Raw genomic sequence first — 15,597 nt, 5'->3', positions numbered from 1 at the left:
GTCACATTCAGAGATAATCTAGTTTGTAACAACAGCCTCAGAAAAGTAGAGTAACTAAAAGATTAATTCTAGATGATACAATGTATGCAGTTCTCACTCTGACAGAAGAATGTATTTCAGTAGGAAGTCTGGGAACACAGAAAGACTCCCTCACAGGATTAAAATAAACTTACTGGTGGAATTGCCTTGCATCTGGATGATACATTTGGACTCTTTGCTGGTTTCTCGGGAGTTGAAAGGCCGTACCCGAACAGCCACCTTCACTGAAGCCCCCGACATCCTGGCTGCTGGCAGTACAGTCAAGGAGTTGGAAGTGAGCAGGAGCCTTTCAAGTTATCCTTCCTGTTGCTGTTTTCTATTGAGAAAAACATCATTTAGTTAAGTACAGCTATGGTATTCAAGATATTGATAAAATTAGGAAGGTTCAAAGTTACTTCATAAATGCAATTTCTGCTTTGCAGATCACCCTCCCTTCCCCACAAAAGGTGTCACTTAAAGCCAGAACTGGAAATACACTTATCAGCACCTGTTCACTGTCTCCCTAGTCAACAGTTTCCGTCACCTGAAGCAGTTTTTTTTGAAGCACACAAATATTTGTTTTTCATACAAATTCATACATTTATTTTCTGGAAGAAAACCAAGTATTGGTTTTCTTCCAGAAAGTAAGGATGCCAATACCAAAATAAATATCTGGTTACAACATGTGTCAGGCTTAGCCTAACAAAGATAATTTTAGCAGTAAAGACACAGCTACTTAAATTTCATCGTGAGGCAATGACCATATACCCCATTCTCAGGTTCTCACACTGCCAGTCCTTGCTGCCACAGTGCTTTAGCAATAGGGAGTATTAAATATTAAAACTAACTCAAGTGTCATGGGCCTCAGCACACTGACTTGCAATACATATGACTCCAGAGAAAAGGGTGTACCCTATAAGAACCCTTTGCAGTCCTGGGAAAGTCCTCTTCTCCAAGGAAATAACAACTCATCAACTACTTGTATATCTACTGATTAAAGGACATACTGTAAGGAAGAAGAGGAATCAAGAATTATTGCCTTCAGGGTAAATATTATTATCTCTGTTCAGGCAAATGTCCACCATTAAATTCCTCTCCATTATCAAAATACTTCTCAAATCCTACCACATCTAAATGATGGAGCACTTTGGTTGCAGAAACCATCCCTGAACCTGAGCCACTATCCAAACTTCAGGGTGTGTCTGAGACAGTGCTGGCATGTAGGGTTACAGAAGATTGGTTTGTGTTGGTGTCAGCCAGCCTCCTCCATTAGAAACAAGGTTTTCAGCTGGTCCAGAACTGACAAGTGTAACTTATGGCCACAGGACACGGTCAGTACTGAAGCCTAACAGCCTCAAAAAGCAATGATTCAAAGAATGAATCCTACTAAAGAGCTCCCACCCTTGGCTAGGAAAGCTTCCATGGCACAGACACACAGAACCTGGATTACTATAATGAGAAAACATTATTTATGTTTGATTTATCCTTAAATCCTAAATAACTGCTATAGCCACAGCTGAAGAGAGGATTCAGAGCTGGATTCATCCTTGGCCTGACTCAGCACAGACATTTCTATCTGGAATCTGACTTACCCTGGCCAGAACTAAACTCTGCTCAGCCATGCACCCAGAAATCCTGACATCTCTTCTGGTTACCAACACACCACTTATCTGGTGAAATGCTCGTTTCAGGGTTGTGATCACAGAAGTACAAAACTCACTAGCAGGTCTGAAGCAGAAGCATTTCAGCTCTAAAGTAAGTTCCACACTTGGTAAAAGTACTTATACATGCTTAATTCAAGTTATGACACATTTTCCCACATTACAAGCAGTCTTTAATAAAACTGCAATACTTCATTAATGCCATCACATGGTGAAGACAGCAATTAAATCACTCCCCCAAGTAGAAGCAATTTAAATTATTCCTTATTTTCACAGGTACCTGAGGTATCTCATCAGACTAGAAGAATGTCTTTAGGAGCAAGCCAACTGAATCTCGATGTCACTGGTACAAATGGTTGCTCAAACTGGTTGAGCAATGATTAATGACACAGCCACACCACCAGCTCAGGGTTAGGATGGAATTTTAAGAAGCTTCACTGAAATCTTGAACATAGAACACAGCAGAAAAGTACTGAGAATGAATTCATATGATCTGGGCTGTTCCAGGGACTGCTTCACTGCCTCTGGCTCAGAGGTACCTACTTTTGTGTGGAACAAAGTATCAAACACAGCTTCATTTTGAACTTCTTCCCCTCAGAATCCACCCTGGGGATTTTCTCTCTCCCTCCCCAGCAGGCCCCTGGCTCAAGTACCTGAGCCCTCCCACCAGAGCCAGGTGAGGAGACTAATCCTGACACAGGATTATTCACCTATTCAACTGACCCTGAACAGTGCTGCTAGAAACAGCAATGCCACTGCTCCTGGCCAGCCTGCTCTTCATGAAATACCACTTCATCATCTGTCAGGTACAAAACATCCATTTTTGTCAAGTTCACAGTGACACAATTTACTTTGTCCATGTGTTCTTATAATACTGTTTATGAAATGTAGGGGGTTTGTTTTGCATTATTACTGTGGAGTCCCACAAAGAATTTTTTTCTGATGTTTTCATAAAAACACCTCTCAGAACACTGCATTAATTTCTGCAGATATATCTGGGAAGATGCAGAGAGTGGAATGAAAAAATCATCTACTTTAAAACATATACATAAATACATACATACATATATATATGTCAAGTACCTCTAAACATCATATTCACAATAAGAAAGCATGAAAATCACACCTCCAGAGACTCCATATGCACTAGCTAAATGACAGACCTGTGTGAAACACAACTGTGAAGAGATTCTCACAGAACAGATCACAAAATCACCTGCAACATGAAAATTCAACTGCTGGACTTGTACAGCTACCAATTTTTCCCAACCCTAACTTTTGTGCTGATGGAAAATTAAATATGGTATAGTTTTAGATCTCTTTTGTTCTCAACTCTGCTATTTTTCATAGCTGAAGTAAGCAAAACACCTACTCATATTTGCACATGGATTTCAGATGCTTTGAATATCAATTCATTGTGCAATATTTAATTTTCATTAAAAAGAAAATTAATCAACACCAACATAATTTGTCAAACTTTCCATACGTTTAAGCTGTTGGGGTTTTGAGGGATTTTTCACTTACCAGTAATTTTAACTGGTTGGAACAATTTATAAAAGCAGCATTGCCCTCATCACACAGAATGGTAAAATAAGGCAAAATGAGCCCCAAGTTACACAGTATGACAGATAATAAACTGCAACTGGCTTTTCAGGGTTCACATTTACCAGTAGTACCACTTCCTACTACAAAACGCTGACTACAGAGTGGAAACATAACTTGAAAAAGAGAAAACCAAAATATGGAATTCAGTCTGTGGTACAGATTTAGAAGAACAATATTCATAAAAGACAACTCTTTTTTTAATGTTCATTATAGGCTTGGAAGGCTGCCATGCATGCTCGAATGAATCATCTCCCTAATGTCTTGGAAGGAATCTACTAGCTGTGCCTCTTTGAATGTTCAGTCTGCATGAATCCAGTCAGGAACCAAGAAGGGAACTGCGTGTGTGTCTCGGAGGTGATCCACCACTGCTCCAAAACAGGTGGTAGATGACATTCGAGTTGTTTAGTGAGCTTCATCAGCAAAAAGCAAATCCAACATTCTAGTTTTACACCTATTTGAAACTAAAGATACCCACCCTGTAAGTCACACAGTGAGATTTTAATATTAAAGTGTGTCATTAAAAAAATCATCTAAATATCTTGTCTGTTTACTGGTATTCAACCTGGCAAACCCAATTGTGTTGTTGAATCACCCTTCACAGGCTCAATTAGATCTGGGCTTCAAATTCAAAAATATTTGAATAAACATTAAGACTTGAATACTTGGATGTATTTGAAAGATTTGGCAAATCAGTTTTTATGCAATGTCAAAATACAAACGCATTGCTACTTATTTAAGAAAAGTTACAAGCAGAGCAGGGTTTTAGATTCAAATTATAATTTATACATGCAGAGAAATCTGCAACAAGCTCAAAGCGGTTACAAAACCATGTTTCAAATCTGCATCTCTGCATCAAAAAAAACACAAAAACCCAAACTCATCACACATCACAAATAAAGAATCACCTTTATTTAAGATAACCAGTCACATACTAGATAACCGTGTCATATCTACGTATCACAGAATGTGCTAACTTTGAAACACAAAAATGGCTTGTAACTTAATCAGTGCAAGAGCTCTAAAGAAATAAAACAAGGACAGAGATTGGCACACGGAAAGTTGGCAAAGCAGCTGTTTGGGGCAGCAGGCGTTTCTGAACAAGGGCCCCCAGCAGAGCCAATTTTAGGTGCCGCACGAAGCTGGGGCAGCGCTGACAGCGTGATCCCTCAGCTGAACTCACACGCACGCTCGGCTATATCTGAACCAGGTTCAGATGCCAGATCGAACAGTGCTGCAGAACTTGGCCAGGCACTGAAACCCGATCACATGCACACATGGCTATTTACCAACACCAGATTGTGCAACGGCAAAAAAGAACTCAGCTAAGAAGCAGCTGGAAGCGAAAAGAAATATCCTTTAGAAATTGGTATGAGGGTATTTACATTCCGGAAAGCAGACATAAATTCATCATTGCTTCTGGCGAATTCTGCACCGCAGGCGATGCCCGGGAGCGCCGGGCCCGGCCCCGCCACCCCCCGCGCGGCCCCGGGATTGCCGGCTCATCCTCGCAACATGGCTGCCCGGAGCCGCACCGGGCCCGCACCGGCACCGGGCCCGCACCGGCACCGGGCCCGGCCCGCCGAGAGCCGCTCTGCCTCACCGGCACCGGGCCCGGCCCGCCGAGAGCCGCTCTGCCTCACCCGCACCGCCCCGCGGGCCGTGCCCCTCCCGGCCAGCGCCGGCCGCCTCCGCCCCAGCCGAGCTGTACAGGGGGAGACGGGCGGCGGAACGCGGCATCCAGCCGGTGGGAAAGCCGGGGAGCGGCCGCCCGCGGAAAAATGAAGGAGGAAGAGAAAGGGAAGGAAGAAAGGGAAGCGAGGGGAGGGAGGGAGGGAAGCGTCCCCGGGGACGAGGAGATGGCATCGGGCAGATGGCAAGGCCGAGCGGGGCCCCACGCCCTTGCGCCACTGCCCTGACAGCTTCGGTGTGTCCAGTGCTACGAATCCGTCCGTCCGTCCGTCCATCCCTCCATCCATCCATCCATCCCCCCCGCTCCCGGCCTCAGCCCTCGGCGGGGCCCCACAGATGCGCACGGCAGCATCGCCGCCTCCCCCTCCGCATTACGGCATCAGCCACCACCCCCGCCCCGCTCCGCTCCGCTCCGGCCCCTGCCAGCGCCGAGGCCCCTCAGCGCAGCCCCCTCACCTGGCGCGGGGTGTCCGCGGGACGCGGGCGGAGCGGGGTCAGCAGCCGGCGGGGCAGGGCAGCGAGAAAACCCCGGCCATCCCCATCGCCGCCTCCACCGAGGCAGGGAGACCCCCCCGCTGCCGGGAATGGAGCGGGAAGGGCGAGGGAGGGAACGGAGGGAGGGGAGAAAGGGGAGGGAGGAGAGCGAGGCCGCGCCGGCAGGAACGGGCGACGCGCTCGCCTCAGCGCCGCTCCGCACTGCCGGACCGCGGGCTGCGCGCCCGCCCCGCGGGGGGAGCGCCTCCGCTCCGCCAATCGGCGCGCGTCGCCCCGCCCCCTCGGCACGGCCCGCCAATGGCGCCCCGCGGAGCCCGCGCGCGCCCGCCCCCGCCCTGTCAATCACAGCCCGCTGCGCCGCCTGGCGGTGCCCGGCCGCAGCGGCGCCGCCCTCCGAACGGAGCCCTCCGCTGCGCCGCGGGGAGGCGGTGCCTCGCCAGCTCCAGCCAATCGGAGCCCGTGATGCAAATCACGTCTGCGCCCCGGAGCCTATCGGGAGCGGCGGCCGCAGCACCGCCCGCCGCGCTGTGTCCGTGCGCGCCCGCGGCCGCCCGCGCTCCCGAGCGTGAGGGGAGGAGGGCGCTGGAGGGAGCGCGAAGGGGGACAGCGAGCTGGGGACGGACAGACGGGCTGGGGACGGACAGACGGGCTGGGGACAGCGGGGACAGCGAGCTGGGGACGGACAGACGGGCTGGGGACGGACAGACGGGCTGGGGACAGCGGGGACAGCGAGCTGGGGACGGACAGACGGGCTGGAGACGGACAGACGGGCTGGGGACAGCGAGCTGGAGACGGACAGACGGGCTGGGGACGGACAGACGGGCTGGGGACAGCGGGGACAGCGAGCTGGAGACGGACAGACGGGCTGGGGACGGACAGACGGGCTGGGGACAGCGGGGACAGCGAGCTGGGGACGGACAGACGGGCTGGGGACGGACAGACGGGCTGGGGACAGCGGGGACAGCGAGCTGGGGACGGACAGACGGGCTAGGGACGGACAGACGGGCTGGGGACAGCGGGGACAGCGAGCTGGAGACGGACAGACGGGCTGGGGACGGACAGACGGGCTGGGGACAGCGGGGACAGCGAGCTGGGGACGGACAGACGGGCTAGGGACGGACAGACGGGCTGGGGACGGACAGACGGGCTGGGGACGGACAGACGGGCTGGGGACGGACAGACGGGCTGGGGGCGCTCCTTTTCGCTGAACGCGGTGTCTGAGGTAGCGAATTCCCCGGCTCCCGACCCGGGGTGATCCAGTGGGATTTGCATCCTAAAGTATCCTAAAGGCGACAGCTCAGAGCGGAGGGATTAGTAATCCTCCCTCCCTTCGAAACGTTTCTTGAGCAGCTCGAGTCGTTTTTTTTAGACCTCATAGTGTATTTTTAGGCAAATCATTCAATTCAGTCAATGATGCTCTATTAACTCTCATACTTTCAATAATTCTACGCATATTCTCACAGTAAAATTTTATTTTTGCAATAATTCAGCTTTAAATTCCTCCTTATCATTAATAATTTGGTAATTTCTCCTGTTAAAAACTGGTTCATGTTTAAGCTAATAAGCACCTTAAAATAATGAAATGCTTCAATTGCATGTATTTCATTCACCATCATATACAAATTGGATTTAAGATGCTGAGAACATTCAGGACCTGAGATTTCTAGTTTCAGAACAAGGTTTATTTCTGTTCACAGCCTCCTGGCTATTAGCTATGTTAATCTCCACCATGTCCTTTCCGTTCCCCTTAAGGTTCAGATTTTGGGCACAATGAGTTATTTTTTACTTTGTTTGGTGAAAAGTGACTATTTCCCCTTCGCAGTAGCATCTGCAGTTATGGCAACAAAAGGCTGAACAGGAGGCTTAGGGAAATACTGCCACAGAAACAAATCAAAAACAGGCGGCTTTGCTACGTCCTAGAAAATACCTATTCCTATTGATGGGACAGATAATTTAACGGTGGTTTTAGGGTGGTGTAACTGCTAACTTCTATCTAGATCTATGGAGAATTAGGTCAGCTAGACTCTGAAAAAAAAGGGCAAGAACACCTCAAAAAAACCCCTCAAACCAGTTTCAAAATCTCCTGCGAACTGCCCCGATACCGTAAACCCCCCATGGCAACAGAGGCTGAGATTGATTTTACTTCAGCTAAGTTTGTGTAGTGTTCCCTGGGAACAGCTCACAACACAACAGCTCCTGCACGTTAATTCCACCCTTGGTCACAGAGCCCTGAACAAATCTGCTAGAAACAGGCAGAGAGCGCCAAGTTACATGATAGAAAACAGCAAGGTAATGAATGTACATGTATCAGCACAGAGGAAATTGGTTACTGCAATGAGACACAGCCCCTAAAGCAGGGCAGGCTGTTTGAATGCAGGGCACAGGGCAGGTGCAAGCTCGGGGAGAAGGGCACACAGTGACTGTGCTGAACCACTGCTGGGGGCTGCTGCACCGAGCTCTGACAGCAGTGCTGCCTCCTGCTATTACCAGCAGGGAAGAGCTGACAGACATGGGAACTGGGCCATCACATAAGTATAAATCGTGATACAATAGACTCAACTGGCCTGAATTGTATTGCTACAGCAGTGCTCGCCCCAGGAATTTCTCTAGTTTCTAGTGTGGAGCTGGAGCACACGGAGAGAGCAGTGATAAGGATATTCCAAGGAAAGGTCACTTTGTATGAGTTAGCCACTGCTGGGGTAAACCATCCCCAGCTCAGACATTTACATTCTGCACACACGTGGACATGTCAAATGTAAATCCCACCACTGATAGCTTCTGGGATCTCTGCTATAAAGTGTCTGTAGTTGGATTGAAAAAGATAAATGACATATTAGTGAGGGGAAGGGAAATCACCAAAAACTGCAGGTAGCATTTAATTAACTAAACTAAGAATTGTCACAAAACCAAAACACTTTGCAGGAGAGTGATTTTCAATCCAGATTCAGCTTTGCTTTTAAGACACTCCTATGTCCACTATCCACTGAAAGACAGGGGTTTGATTCAGTTTTGTGGCCAGACACAATAGAATGGCACTTTAGCAGCTTGTATTAAAATACATTTCATTATTCTGCTCACAAAGGCAGAATTTGGGAGATCACACCTTTGGAATACTTGATACTACGTGCCCAGATAAAATTGTTTTGGCCACTTATGTCAAGCCCTTGTGTCTTGTGCAATATCTGCATTGACATGTTTCCAAATGATAGATGTATGCCATAATTAGACAAAACATTTCAGTAATGCACTTTGCTATTTATATTCCTCAGGTCAGAGTCTGACACAATGGCAGAATAAATATAAATTCAGATTCTGAAGGCATTGTGTTTATTAAAACATCCCACACCAAACCTAAGTATTTCTCTTTCCTCCTGGCAAAACCCAAAACTACAGAATTTTCATTTTATAATCTGTCAATAGAAGCAATATATGATTTCAGATAAAACCAACTGTAAAAACACATTCACTACTGAAGAGTTTCCTTCATCTAAAGAAGTATAAACTCTGGGATGTTCCTAGAGATTTCATGCAATAATCCTCAATAATGAGGGGACAGCTGACCATGTAAGAGTTTATACAGAAATCACCTCTTCAGTAAAGAACACACACAGCTCACAACCTGTAAACACATCAGAATCTGTGCTGGGTTTGGGTGCTCGACTGGCAGCCTGCAGGTAAAAGCAGAGCAGGCTTTGATTTGTGACTTTGTGAAGAGGAAAGTAGAGGGGGATTTGAACTGGTTATAACTATAAAGCCAGTCAACAAACTTCTCTGCTGCAGCATCAACCCAGACAGAAGCTTTGGAATCTTCTCCCATCCTTGGAGAAAAGAAATACACATTCATGCTATTAGAGTAAGCACCACTAAGAAACCCACAAGCAAACCAAAAAAAAACAGCTCACAACTGTACCTTCACATTTTCTAATTCAGTTATTTGCACACCTAAAAGGTCAATGCTGGATTCTATACAAGCTCATCAAAATTCCCCCTGGAGCTGTCACCAGCTGTCACAGAGCTATGAATAGGTGCTCAGTGGCACCTGCTTGGGAACATTCTTGAGTTTGAAGTATTGCTGATATCTGTGTGCACAGAAATGTTCCACGTAAGTTATCTCCAGATCCTAAATCACTATCAGCAAGCCTGAACAAAGACACCCAATGATTTGTATTTTTATATTTTCACTGACACTCTTACAAGAAAGAGCAAGGAAACATTGTGTGCGAGTGTGTATCATTTATTGTAGTTCAAGAGAGTCAGGAATTGAACAGAAGACATGGCGAAAAACAAAAGAAAAACAACCTTTTTTCCAACTTAATTTAAAAACACTGTGGTTTCAAATCCTTTTTAAAAAGGAAATTCAAGTATCATATGCAGGGGGCAGTAATATAAAAATGTTTGTGAACATTTTTTTCTTTAAAAACTTAATTCTACATTTCCTGCACCCTTTCTGCTTTGGTAAGGCCAAGCCATGGATACAAATTGGTATGCAACATAAAAAATGACCCCTGCCCCAAACTGCAGCCTCCAAGGATAAAAGTATCTGCTCTCTGTAGACAAGCTCCAATGGCTCAGAACTGTCAGTTAGCATAGATCTGCAGCATTGAAATAATGTATTTTCTTCTTTTAAAAGTCACTGAAATCCTGGTGTTCCCAGGCATCTCATTCATGGCAGCTGTTTTAACATATTTCTATCTCAAGGCTTTTCACAAGTACCAGAGCATCTTGATCAACATAAAGGAAAGGAACATCTCAAGGAAAGGAAATTAAAATCCACGTGTGAAGTCTTTGCCTTTTTGAAATTATCCTTGTGTCTAACACCAATTAAAAACCAAACAGGCAAATATGTGCAATATAAAAATACGATCCCAAGATGAACACTTTGTTGCAGGCACAGTTATCGCACAAAATATGCTCTTTAAGGGCAGGGGAATTATTTTGATTTTCACTGGGTTTGTATGTTTTTGCATTACAAAAGAAAAAGACAGTGCAGGTTTGATGGGTGGAACAGAAAGAAAGGAAGGGAAAGAGAAAAAAGTTACTTTAGCAGCAAAATGTCCAAGGGTCTAACCACAATCAAATTAACGGATATCTGGCTGTAAAAAACAAGGTTGAAGGGATGCTGCCCTGATCCATTAGTCTTCCTAAAATAATTCAGCTGTAAAAACTCCAAAATGTGACATATTGAAGGACAGTTTTGTAACATAAGTAACTTCCTAGCTTGTCCTCCATGTTATTGACCATCGTTATCACTTAAATATATGTACAAGAATTAAGCTGCTTTTCTCCTCGTCCACATGCTCCTGGTCACTACTGCAAGTCAGTGCCGTGGGCGTGCCAATGGCAGAACAGCTCCCAAGTGTGTCTGCTCCACTCCTGCCAGAGCAGCCCACTCCCTGCTCTGCCCATTGTGGTGGCGTGCACTGCAAGGGAATTTCAATGGTCATTCTGCTTGTCTCTCATCCAGGCTTGGATTTGCTCTTTAAGTTCTGGCACTGGTAAGGAAAAAAAAAAAAAGAAGAAAAGGAAAAAATAATTATTAAATTACTTGGTAATAGTACTATAACAAAGTCCCTTGTGACCAATAGCCATTTCTCATTTAGTTCTTATCAAAGAACTGTTACTTCTACTCAGCACTGTCCTATGAAAGCACAGAGCTGCCCCAGCCCACTGGCAGAGGCAGCTGTCCCTGTACCTGGCTCCAGCATGTTTTCTGTCAGAGTCTGGCGGTTGAAGGGATCCGTGGAGGAGTTCAGCAGGTGCCTCAGGATGATGGACCTGTCCATGATGGTTCCTGAGGGCAGCCTCACGGGGTCGGTCATCAGAGTGTCCATCAGTGGGTCTGAGGGCACAAGGGTCTCCTCGTTAGGATGAGGAAACAGCTACACATTTCATCTGCCCATAAACCCACAGTACAGAACCAATGCTCAGGGTCCCCAGTACACTGCTGAAGTTACAGAAAATGGTTAAATGGACAGAATTCTTCACAGTACGTTCCCCTTCCTGACCCAGGACTAAGCATTCACTACTGTCACCCCATTTTCAGCTGAGAGGGGGGTTACTGTTTTCAAGTACATGTAAGCAAAGCAAGGCTAGGACTGAACAGGACAATCCCAGGGAAAACTAAAGGAATTCTTAGCTCTGTATTTACCTAACTACATCAGTGAAACAGAGCAAGATGCAAGACTTATAAACAACATATAGTTTCTATTAACATACAGAATATCCATGTAACAAACAAAACCCCTCTCTCCTAGACAGGCAGGGCTTGGGAGACTCCACTTGCCTCTGAATTCATCCGGAGCATCGCTGTAATCAATCTCTGCACGGGCATTCTTGGCAACATTTTCCTCCACTTTCTCTGCCAGCAGTTTGAATTTCTCTATTGCTATGGTTGACTTGATTCCAGCCTTCCTCATCTTGGAGATCACCTCCTCAAAGAGCTCTTTACTGTAGGACCTCTACAGGCAAAGCATAAAAACACAACTTTGCTGAGTTGTAGTATCCTTACATGCCATAAAAATAATGGAGATACTGAATGCATTTTTAAAACAGCAGAAGGAAGGATCAATGAAACCTCAACCTTACATCAAAGCAAATAGTATGTAGGTAGCATTCATCTAGCACCAAAATGTCAACATTGGGGTAGGCTTAGGATTTTTTTTTACCAGTCATCACCAATGTAGAACCATTAAGGGCTGAAAAAAGAAGGCAACATCACCTAAAGAAAATGAGGAAGATGCTTAGAGGCTGACTGTAATTATTAGAACTGTTCTTGGACAAAACATCTGTCTTGCCATCCTCCTGTCTGTATTCTTGTTCTCACAAGTCTTGGCTGAAAATACAGCATAAAATGATTTTTTTTTAAAATTTCTTAACGTCTCTGATAATATGCAAGGCAGTACTGGGAAATGAGTGAATCCTTCTCCTAATCTAAACAAGAACAAAAACCCACCCCATGATGTTGCAAAAATAGTAAGACAGCTCAGAGAGAGTGAATGCTGGAAATTTGCCACCTGGTGCAGAAGGAATATCCACAGACACCAAATGCAACTGAAGCAAGCATTACTTTTATGTGAAAAAGAAAGTTAGGGAGGAACTTTTGTGGCTGTCTGTGTTCTACAGAGACCCCATTTCATTTTAAGTTCACAATGCCATGTTTTGACACAAACCTTTTAATAAAAAGTGATATTTATTTTACAGTGCAAAGCTGAATTTTATGACAAAACAAAACACACTAAGTCTCACAGATTTCTTTTTCTGCTGGGATGTTTAAAGTGCTGGACACAGCCCCAGTTCTTTCACCTACACCACAGTGCCTGAGCAGTGCCATTCAGCAGGGAGGACACACAGTGCCACCCCACCTCCTTCCCCGTGCCCACAGGGAACAGAACCATGGCAACGTGCCCAGGGCAGGAAACGTTTGCAGACTGCCTCTGCTTCGTGCTGGGACTTGCAAATGGGACACCTCTCCAAATGCTTCAGACAGATCCCACCATGATCAAGCAAGTTTTTGTTTGGTTTTTTTTTCTCCCTATACCAGTAGCCATTAACCAACCACACATTTCCTTGGTGTTTCTTTCCTGCCACTGACAGTTTCCAAGAGACTGGTCACCCCCCACCCCTTTTTGATGAAGGGCCACTTTGTTAATTAAACTTTTTTCCAGTTCTCACACCCGCAGGCTTCTTTCTTTTGAATCCCTATGTCAGTCTGCGCATTTGCTGTGGTTGGCATGGATGAATGATGGATAACATCCTCATTTTCACATATACTGAATAGCATAAAAATATTCATTACACACATGCAAACACATAAGGTCTGTTTCAGATGTGTTACTGGTATTATCTGCAATTATCAGAACTTAAATAACTACAGAAAAATTATCTTGAGCTACCTCAGTACTGCTGCTTCACTAGACATGCAAAAACGGCTTCCACCAGAATCTCAAGTAGCTGCTGTGAACATTTCTTCCCCTCTATACTTTAAAAAGTTTCTATTATAAGACATGGACATGGGCAGATGTGGCTCAGTGGTCTGACAACTTTACAAGAACGCAGAGCTGAGCAATAGCAGCAATAGCTTATCTTACTCTGAATATTACCATGAGTTCAAAGGTGTTGTTAATTGTCTCATACATGCTGTGCTTTGTCAGTTTATTACATAGCCATTTAATACAATGATTTCAGGGGGAATACAATTTGATTCTAGAGAATGAACTTTGATTTCTTGAAGGAGGCTCTTGGTCCCAGCTCTGCCTGCTTCAATGAGGAAGGGGGAGGGACTGAAAACTCTGCCTCAGTTCTCGCACTTGCAAAGGGACAAAGTATTTCTGCTAACTCACAATGAGGCTGTAGGCAAGAGCACGTCATGCTCAGGACATCTCCTCTGTGTGGGAAGTGCTGTGGCATTGATGTATGTTTACAGGTTTGCAAAGCACTGGGAACACCCCCTACAAAGGGCAGACAATATGAACAGAGATGATCTGCTGAAAGAAAACAGACTGCAGGGATGTAAGAAAAACTGGCTGGCAGCAGACAAGCAAGATTAAACACTTCTGGAATGTTCTGCAAAGTCTATCTGTCCAGCTTTTGCCCTTCTCCTTCATCCTTCTGGAGCTCACCTGATCATCAGCAATTGCTTTAGCAAAGCGAGGACAATCCAGCTGCAGATAAATGTCAGTCAGTTGGTCCAACAGCTTCTTTGGTTCAAACCCGTACTTCTCTGGGTTTTCAACTTTCAGGTCACGGCACTTGGGGCCACACAGCTGCTGTAAGTTAAAGTTCAACATAGCAGCCAGTCGTGGTCCAAGTTCCTGTGGAAGCAAAGCACAACACAGATCACAGTGTGAAGGCAGGGGTAAAGAAGATATCACCAGGGTTGCACACAGCAAGATCAGGAATTAACTAATAACATTTTCATTTGGTAGGCTTGCAGGAAATGTCTGTTCTTTATGCATGTTTGCCATTAAAAAATGTCACGCAAACAGTTTCTGTCTGGAAGGATCACACCATCTCGGTGACTCAGGCAATGCTCTCAACATCAAGTAACATCAACAGCAATTAGATTTAATGAGCTGGAGAAAAGGGAGGAGAATGGAGACTAAGTGCTACCAAACATTTCCAGGTTATAATCCAGAGATGTTACAGAAGCAGGCTACCACCTTAAATCTGAGCAGGACTTACAGGTCTGAGAAAAGGCTTTTGGACCTGCTTGGTAAGGATATGGAACATATCAACAGTTTCTGTTGCCAGGGCGAGATAGGAACGGGACACGCGCTCATCCTGGGCCAGCTGCGACTGCCGGGCCTGCTGCTGCTCCTGCAGAACAAACACAGCGTGCTTACAAGCCATGGAGTTTCCTGCATCATCAGCCACAATGCTAAGGGGATCTAGACAAAAGGAAGACAGTAATTCAAATGCAGATGTGGGACATCTTTTAATCTAAGGTTCAGCTGCTCACTTTTATTACCTAGTACTAATGTCTGCATCAATTTTCCAGAATTCTGCAACACTAAAGAATTAATGCAAACAGCATAACAAGCCCCCGTGGTTACCGAGTTTGTTTATCTCCTCTAACTGCTCCTCACAGCTGCAGAACTGGGTTATGCTTCCCTTCCATCCAAATGCCAATACGTCAAAACCAGCTTGGGATCTGAGAGTCAAATGAATTCTAATTCTCTCTAATTTATGCACCATCATAAATAATAAGCACTCCCCAGTGGAACAATCTATAGATGATGTACCAGCTCATTTTGTAACTACAGTAATGGCTTTACCTTGCTGGTAGGCAGAGACAGGAAGAAAGGCTTCAGAAGAGCAGAATATGTTTAACAAACAAGATCTCTATAGCTTTTCCTTTTGTACTTTTTCTTTTTTTAAATCAATAACCTTAAAATAGAAATACCTGACATTGGTGGGTCAACACACACAATTACTGTTTAATAAGGCCAAGTTCTGAGGTACAGGACTATAATTGTCTGCATCAAATCTACCAAGGACCAATGCATTAAACAGAACAAAAGCTTCTATTCCTTGAAGTCAATTCAACTGGCGAGCATCTTCCCAAACCTCCTTCAGGAAGGTTAAAGTCTTGGTTTTTCCACTTAGAATTAAGTGCACAGTAATCTGAAAC

The 15,597-nt window shown here is 45.3% G+C and overlaps 2 protein-coding genes across 4 annotated transcripts in view; both read right to left on the bottom strand.

Annotated features, from left to right (window-relative positions):
- Positions 1-279, bottom strand: part of KIF1B (kinesin family member 1B) — a 68,465-nt gene extending 68,186 nt beyond the window's left edge. Inside the window, exon 1 of the mRNA XM_062507426.1 lies at positions 174-279. Coding sequence (XP_062363410.1) covers positions 174-279 — 106 coding nt within the window. The remainder of the gene's footprint in view (positions 1-173) is intronic.
- A 9,414-nt stretch (positions 280-9,693) lies between these two features.
- The window catches only part of UBE4B (ubiquitination factor E4B), a 33,772-nt gene continuing 27,868 nt past the window's right edge, over positions 9,694-15,597 (bottom strand). For all 3 annotated transcript variants that reach the window (XM_062507496.1, XM_062507497.1, XM_062507498.1), the window contains 5 exons: positions 14,649-14,783; positions 14,087-14,278; positions 11,752-11,926; positions 11,161-11,307; positions 9,694-10,960 (listed from right to left, as the gene is read on the bottom strand). In XM_062507496.1, coding sequence (XP_062363480.1) covers positions 10,902-10,960; positions 11,161-11,307; positions 11,752-11,926; positions 14,087-14,278; positions 14,649-14,783 — 708 coding nt within the window. In that variant the 3' untranslated portion in view covers positions 9,694-10,901. The remainder of the gene's footprint in view (positions 10,961-11,160; positions 11,308-11,751; positions 11,927-14,086; positions 14,279-14,648; positions 14,784-15,597) is intronic.

Source organism: Cinclus cinclus, chromosome 23, assembly GCF_963662255.1.
Source record: "Cinclus cinclus chromosome 23, bCinCin1.1, whole genome shotgun sequence".
Lineage (NCBI taxonomy): Eukaryota > Metazoa > Chordata > Aves > Passeriformes > Cinclidae > Cinclus > Cinclus cinclus.
Note: the sequence above shows the minus strand (reverse complement) of the source record. Positions and strands in the feature narration are given on the sequence as shown.